The 6,453-nt window shown below is 35.3% G+C and overlaps 1 protein-coding gene across 2 annotated transcripts; it reads right to left on the bottom strand.

Annotated features, from left to right (window-relative positions):
* Window positions 1–108: 108 nt before the first annotated feature.
* Window positions 109–5,209, bottom strand: LOC122307573 (protein REVEILLE 1-like). 2 transcript variants are annotated; one of them, XM_043120508.1, is made up of 6 exons: window positions 4,520–5,209; window positions 2,172–2,306; window positions 1,950–2,061; window positions 1,802–1,863; window positions 1,228–1,629; window positions 109–1,142 (listed from the first exon to the last, which is right to left on the bottom strand). In XM_043120508.1, exons 1-6 carry the CDS (start codon window positions 4,529–4,531, stop codon window positions 387–389), a joined length of 1,479 nt encoding a protein of 492 aa, XP_042976442.1. In that variant the 5' UTR covers window positions 4,532–5,209; the 3' UTR covers window positions 109–386. The 2 variants fall into 2 exon arrangements, with proteins under 2 accessions (XP_042976442.1, XP_042976443.1); XM_043120509.1 differs by lacking the exons at window positions 2,172–2,306; window positions 4,520–5,209 and having other exon boundaries at window positions 1,741–1,863.
* Between the last annotated feature and the right edge of the window lie 1,244 nt (window positions 5,210–6,453).

Genomic DNA, 6,453 nt, shown 5'->3' with positions numbered 1-6,453 from the left:
CTGGTTTCGTGCATGCTTGCATTAACCCCTTAAAAGAAACCATACTCAAAAGTTTGCCCATGCTGAGAAATGAACTCTTAAATAAGAAACTTGTTTTGTATGCACAGATTGAGCGACCAAGTGACTCTTATTTCAGCGGAGAAGAGTTCGAATGAAAACAAAAGCTAATAATGAGGGTAAGGCCAGAGACTATCGTGCATACACGAAGAAATGGGCTTTTATCTTTTAACAATTGGAGGTAAAAACAGAACAACTCGATGATAATTTGCTCCAACCACTCTTTCTCTCTCTAGCCCACTAAACTGTACCCAGATCAGCCCATCGGCCTGTTAAAACTGTCAGTAAGCAGAAAGAAATTGCTAGAGGGAAACTACGTCGAGGGGACACTACAAGCAAAGTCGGATACGTTTCTCGTCCCCCTCTTGACCTGTTATTGTTGAGGACTGGATGTCCCTCTGTGTCATACATCTTTTGTATGGTACAAACCCTTTCACACACTTTTCAGGGTTCTTTCTTGGCTCAGAGAAAGCTGTTTTTTCACTTGATCTTAATTGGAAAACTAGGCCTCCTCCTTGATTGTCATTTCCAAGGAAAATCGGCCGACTCTGGGTCTCAGCTTCTGAACATTTATCACCATTTTCCTCATCATTTACTGATCCAGTGTTTGAACCAGTACAGGACCCTTCCTTCTGAACTTTATCTTGGACTTCTCCTAGATCGGAGCCCACATATGCTTTCGATGGGCCCACCTTATGGAATGGTAGAAAAGGAAATGGTAAACCCCCATAAAAGGTCCACCATGGCATATGAGCAGCTGTACTATCTTCTACACGGTTTGAGTTTTCTTTCTGGCATTGCATGAAAGAGAGGGCACCATGTGTGACATGGGGAAAATGACTCCAAACACATTCCGTATTCCCCGTTATGGATTTCACGGGCAGACTGTTCACTGGTAATGCTTGCACAAATTTTTCGTCTTGCATGTCGGCTGGCATGGATTTGCCAGTCCCCATGCCATGAGAAGGTGGCCCAGAATTTTTAACTAATACAGTCCTTCCAAAAATCTTCAGATACTGGGGTGACGATTCCTCCAACGTACCTTCATCAGCACAGGCATTTCCCTTTGGAAGTAACTCGCGTTTCTGGGATTTGAGACCAACATCATAACAATATAAAAGTGACATACAAGGTTTCATTGAAATTTATTGATTTGGACAAAGCAAGTACCGTAGGAAGTTGCACATCCGAAACTGAACTCAGTGTCATTAGAGCTGGTGATGGAGATGCACTTCTCTCGGTCGATTGGTTAGGTTCTGGTAGTAGTACTAAGCCACCAGATTGGACACTGGCTACAGATGAAAGAGGGGAGAAGCTGTCATTAGGGGCATCTGAACCCGCTACACATGAACCGATTGCAGATAATACAGAGGTCGGAGATTGGTTTTCTTCTTCTGAAACTGATATATTTGGAGATGCGGACCTAATTGGCTGTTTCAGGATGGAGGTTTCTTTATTAGGCCTAATTATAAGTTTCCTTGGGTAAGGATGTTTGGGCTTTCGTTTTGGTCTAGGAGGAGGAATTTCAATGGGCTCGGAGCTAATGTTGTCACCATTAGAGTCACCAACGACCTATTGTATAGACCGAGAAAAAAAAAACGTAGTCAGAACGGCACCAAGGATGAATGTGTGAACCCATCTAGAAAGGTAGCAAACCTTGGGCTCCATAAAAATTTAACTTACTGTAATAGGTAGGAAGTAGATACTATGGTAGAGAATGGGTATTGGAATAAGAGCAGTAAACCTTAGAGAAAAACTTCTGAGCATGACTTCGAATCTGAACTGCAGTCTTTGTGCCCACGTGTTCTGTTACAGAAACTGAACAATATAAGCAAATAATAACAGTAAAAAAAATTTGAGTCAGATAAAAAGAAATTTGCATCAAACTATACCCTCTATCTGTGGCCAAGATCGACCATACAGCTTTAAAGCATCAAGAAACTTTTTATGCTCTTCCTCTGACCATCTCTCTCTTTGTTTTGTGATTGTGTATTGTTTCCTTACCTATTGAGAAAGTAACAATGAATAGGTAGAAAAGTGAGCACCCAGAGTCATCAAGTCAATTGATTCAGTAGACATAAGAAGTGCATGAAGAATTCAGAAAAGATACAAACCTTGGGAGCACAACTATTCCCACAAGAAAACTGATCTCTTAGTTTGGTGCCAGTTACAGAATGTAGGCCAGAACTCAAAGACATTCCATTGCTTGCCCGAAGAAGAGAATGTGATAGAATACCCACACTTTGATCCTATAGCCAAATGAGGGAACAAATGGCATCAAAACGAATTCCCTTTGTTTCCTTCCAGCAGATAAACAAATATTTGCAAATTTTTCAAGAGGCAGGAAGAAAATCCCTTCTTCCCACACCACCATCTGATGGCAATTGAAAATTTTGAACTGCCAAATCAAACAAATTCTAATAGCAAGATTATATAAACTGTTCATGAATCTAATAATTTTTTAATGAGTAATGAATCAGATTATTATGTTTGAGGAAAGCAGAATATTTCAAAATAGCCAAACAAGCCCAAAACTGATTCAACAAACTAGAAGATCCTGCTGCAGTTCGCAATTACTACCGCAAGCCAACAATTAAAGCAAATATAAATAAATAAAAGTTATGTTTCACTGTTCAAGGAGCTGACTTACTTTATTGGTAGGAAACTTTGATTGACAATTATTTTATTTTACTTTTCCCTGATATTTTTTTTAATCAGTAAATAGGAAATTTTATTAGAACGACTGCATGACAAAGAAATAGGGAAGAACCCAACAAAAATGTCGAACTGGAAACATGAGAGCTGCCATAATGGATAAATTGATGAGAAAATGACATCATTTCATCACTTGAAATAACAAAAAACGAGAGAGAGAGAGTAATTTCAAACATAAACTGCTCAATTCGTCCAATGATAGTTCACTTTTAGGGAGAGCAAAAACTTTCAACCATCACATATAAGCCCCCTTTTAAATTAACTTCTTCAGATCATAATGTTATAGCTCCAAAAAAAGGCAAAGCGTGTTTGTTTATAGCCCAAATGAATAATCATAGTCAGAAAGTCTTGACAAGGAAACTGCGGTTATACTTAAATGATCAGGATTCTATAATTGGTAATTGAAGACTAAGAGCATCCCATCCGGTTCTCCAAAGCACCATATTTCCCATAATTTGAAATTTATTTTGACGTTTTGATCAAAATACCCCTCACATCTGGATCCCTATTTTAGAAAAAATGTTTAGGAAATAAACAGTAAGAACATCCCCATTCGGTTCTCCAAAATACTGTATTCCTCATAATTTGGGGTTTATTATGGGGTTTTGATCAAAATACCCCCCACATCAGGATCCCCATTTTAGGAAAAAAGTTTAGGGAATAAACAGTAAGTCTCCATATTTGAGGACTCACTATTCATTTTCTAAATCATTTTTATCAATATTTTATTCTAATATATAAAATAAATAATTTTCTAATCATCTACACTTTCTCTCATACTCATATTTATTATAGTTTTAAATAATAATTTTAAAAATAATTTAATTAATTAAGAAAATATATAAAAATTAATTTTAAAAAAATTATCATATTCACAAAAAAATAATTTAAATTTTTGTTTAAAATATTCAATAGAGTAATAGTTCAAAAAATAAGAAAAAATATTGAGTAGTTAAATTTGTAAATAGAAGTGAAAGAAAAAAATAATAAAAAAAGAATAGAAAAATATTATTTAATAGAATAGAGATATGGATGGAGAATGAGATGTAGAAGGTTTTTGAAAGATGAATTAAATTTAAGGAAAAATTTGAGGAAAGGTGATTTTGAGTTAAATTATAAGGATAGAGATGAAGAATGAGATGAGGATGCTCTAAGTCTCCATATTTGAGGACTTACTATTCATTCCCTAAATCATTTTTATTAATATTTTATTCTAATATATAAAATAAATAATTTTCTAATCTACACTTTCTCTCATATTCATATTTATTATAGTTTTAAATAATAATTTTAAAAATAATTTAATTAATTATGAAAATATAAAAAAATTAATTTTAAAAATATTATCATATTCATAAAAAAATAATTTAAATTTTTGTTTAAAATATTTACTAGAATAATAGTTCAAAAAATAAGAAAAAATATTGAGTAGTTAAATTCGTAAATAAAAATAAAAGAAAAAAGTAATAAAAAAATAATAGAAAAATATTATTTAATAGAATAGAGATAGGGATGAGGAATGAGATGTAAGAAGTTTTTAAAAGATGAATAAAATTTAGAAAAAAATTAAAAAAAATGTGATTTTGAGTTAAATTATAGAGATGAGGATAAAAAATGAGATGAGATGCTCTTAAGAAGTGAAATCGCAGAAATATGTGCTTTCTACTCGTTGACACCACATATCAATACAGAATAGTAAGATCATAAATTCATAATAAATTTTTTTTATTGAAAACAGTATAGATACCTGAATAACCATAGCAGCAGCAACCTCCAAAATTATCTTGGCTTAACAGAGCGGAGCACTCACTTTGGCTTCGCTTCTCCACAAAACAGATTTATCTCACTCCTTTTGCCCGCAGAACAAAAAATGTTCATAAATTTAAGACTCCAAATAAATTAACCCCAAATCCTACTTTCTCTCTTCAGTTTCAAGCCGGTTCCGAGCTCGAAGCTCTCAACCCCAGAATTGCACATTCCAAAAGCCTTCAAGCCCCATTAGTTACAAATAAAATAACCCCAATTCGAATTGGCAACAACACAAATTCAAAGCGAGAGCAACCAAAGTTCGCGAAATTTACAGTTCTATAAAAAGAAACCTAGAGAGCGAAAAAAAATCGCCTCTGACATGGTCACGCAAGAACAAACGGTGCCACGGACAAAGACGAAAATTTAGCACAAAAAAAATACATATATATAAAAAAAATAAAAATAAAAAGACCCCACCAAGAAACTGCCTTTCGAAATGGTCTTAGAGAAAAAGGAGGGTATTCCGATCACCCGAGCTCCCAAATATCCTCATTTCCTCGGTGCAATCGTCGTCCCCGGAAAACCACTCGATTACAAAAAATGGATGGAGAGAGAGAGAGATGGAAAGTTTGGGGACTTTGGGCTGTGATCGTGGAGAGAATAAGAAGAAAGAAGAGGTCAACACGTCAGCAGCTGATTTTTCTCTTCAAGAAGAACGCTCAAGAAGTCGATGGAATCTTGTGGCTCACGTCGCATGAAGGTCCCAACACGTGGCGCTTTCTTGTCATGTCTACCGCTTTTTATTGCTTTGCTTATTTCTAATTCGTTTGTGTGAGGAAATTTTAAAAGCTAAAGGATAATTGAGACGACATATATCATACTCACAGGATGTGGAGTTGAGCCCTCTACTCGCTCTTGATTGGGCCTTCTATATATCTTTCCTACGTGGCATATAAGACATTACTAAATATCATAATATATTTAAAATAAAGTTTTATAATTATAAGATATTCTAAAATAAATAATATATTGACACATTAATTTATAAATAATAAAACTTAAACTATAGTCTATAATGGCCAAACATCTATAAATCCGCGAGTACTCAGAGAGTCGCAGCAAGCGGAGGTGGGGAGCTGGCTTGTCCGTCCATAATTATTTTGGATTTTAACAGAGACAGAGATATCCGAAACAAACGGATCTACGCCGACAGCCGAATAATTTCGACAACGATATTTTGTGAACAGGATTTTCCTTTTTCTGGAAATTAAAAATAAAAACTAAAATATCAAACAACAGCCTCTAAAACCATGACCTGTGGAATCAACAGTGATCAAAAGGTTGTAGGTAGACTTTTCTTTTGCCCTTTGCGCTTTTTTCGCCACGTCATCGACACTCGCCTACCTCCACGTGCGCTTTGCCAATATAATTGAGATCCGAGAAGATATGAATGCTTTTGGACCACTTCCTAAATAATAAATCATTTTTTATAAAACAAAAAAACAGCAAAAAAATTTCGACCGCATTTTGGGTTGGGGTTAATACTATTAACTTTGGTTGGGAATGCCAAGTGTCACAATATGTGCAAGTTTCCACTCGACACTCGACATTGGAATACGCGAGAATCCAATAACTTTCACCATCAAAAGCACCGCCATCCCTACCAAATAAAAAACACCGCCAGCATGTCCAACTGTCATCTGCCATGTGTGCCAACGGATCTGCTGCAGCTCCTCTTATATTGCCACCCTGGACGAGTAAGCGAAAAAAAATAAAGTTTATTTTTATTTTTATTTTTATTAGGGTAATGCTAGGGATTCGTTCTCGAGTCCCCTTTTTATTCCCGTTCGGCGCATGCATGCCACTGTGACATTTTCTTTCTTTATTTTTTTATTTTCTTTTTGTGATTACATTTTTACACAATTGCGCCTG

The sequence above is a fragment of the Carya illinoinensis genome, chromosome 4, assembly GCF_018687715.1.
Source record: "Carya illinoinensis cultivar Pawnee chromosome 4, C.illinoinensisPawnee_v1, whole genome shotgun sequence".
Classification (NCBI taxonomy): Eukaryota; Viridiplantae; Streptophyta; class Magnoliopsida; order Fagales; family Juglandaceae; genus Carya; species Carya illinoinensis.
The sequence above is the reverse complement of the archived record's forward strand: the minus strand, read 5'-3'. Positions and strand labels throughout refer to the sequence as shown.

Coding starts and splice junctions, on each gene's coding strand:
- LOC122307573 (XM_043120508.1), bottom strand. Junction 1,864..1,949: donor ATCTTGGCCACAGATAGAGG/GTATAGTTTGAT, acceptor TTTCTGTAACAG/AACACGTGGGCACAAAGACT. Junction 1,630..1,801: donor CTCAGAAGTTTTTCTCTAAG/GTTTACTGCTCT, acceptor TCTATACAATAG/GTCGTTGGTGACTCTAATGG.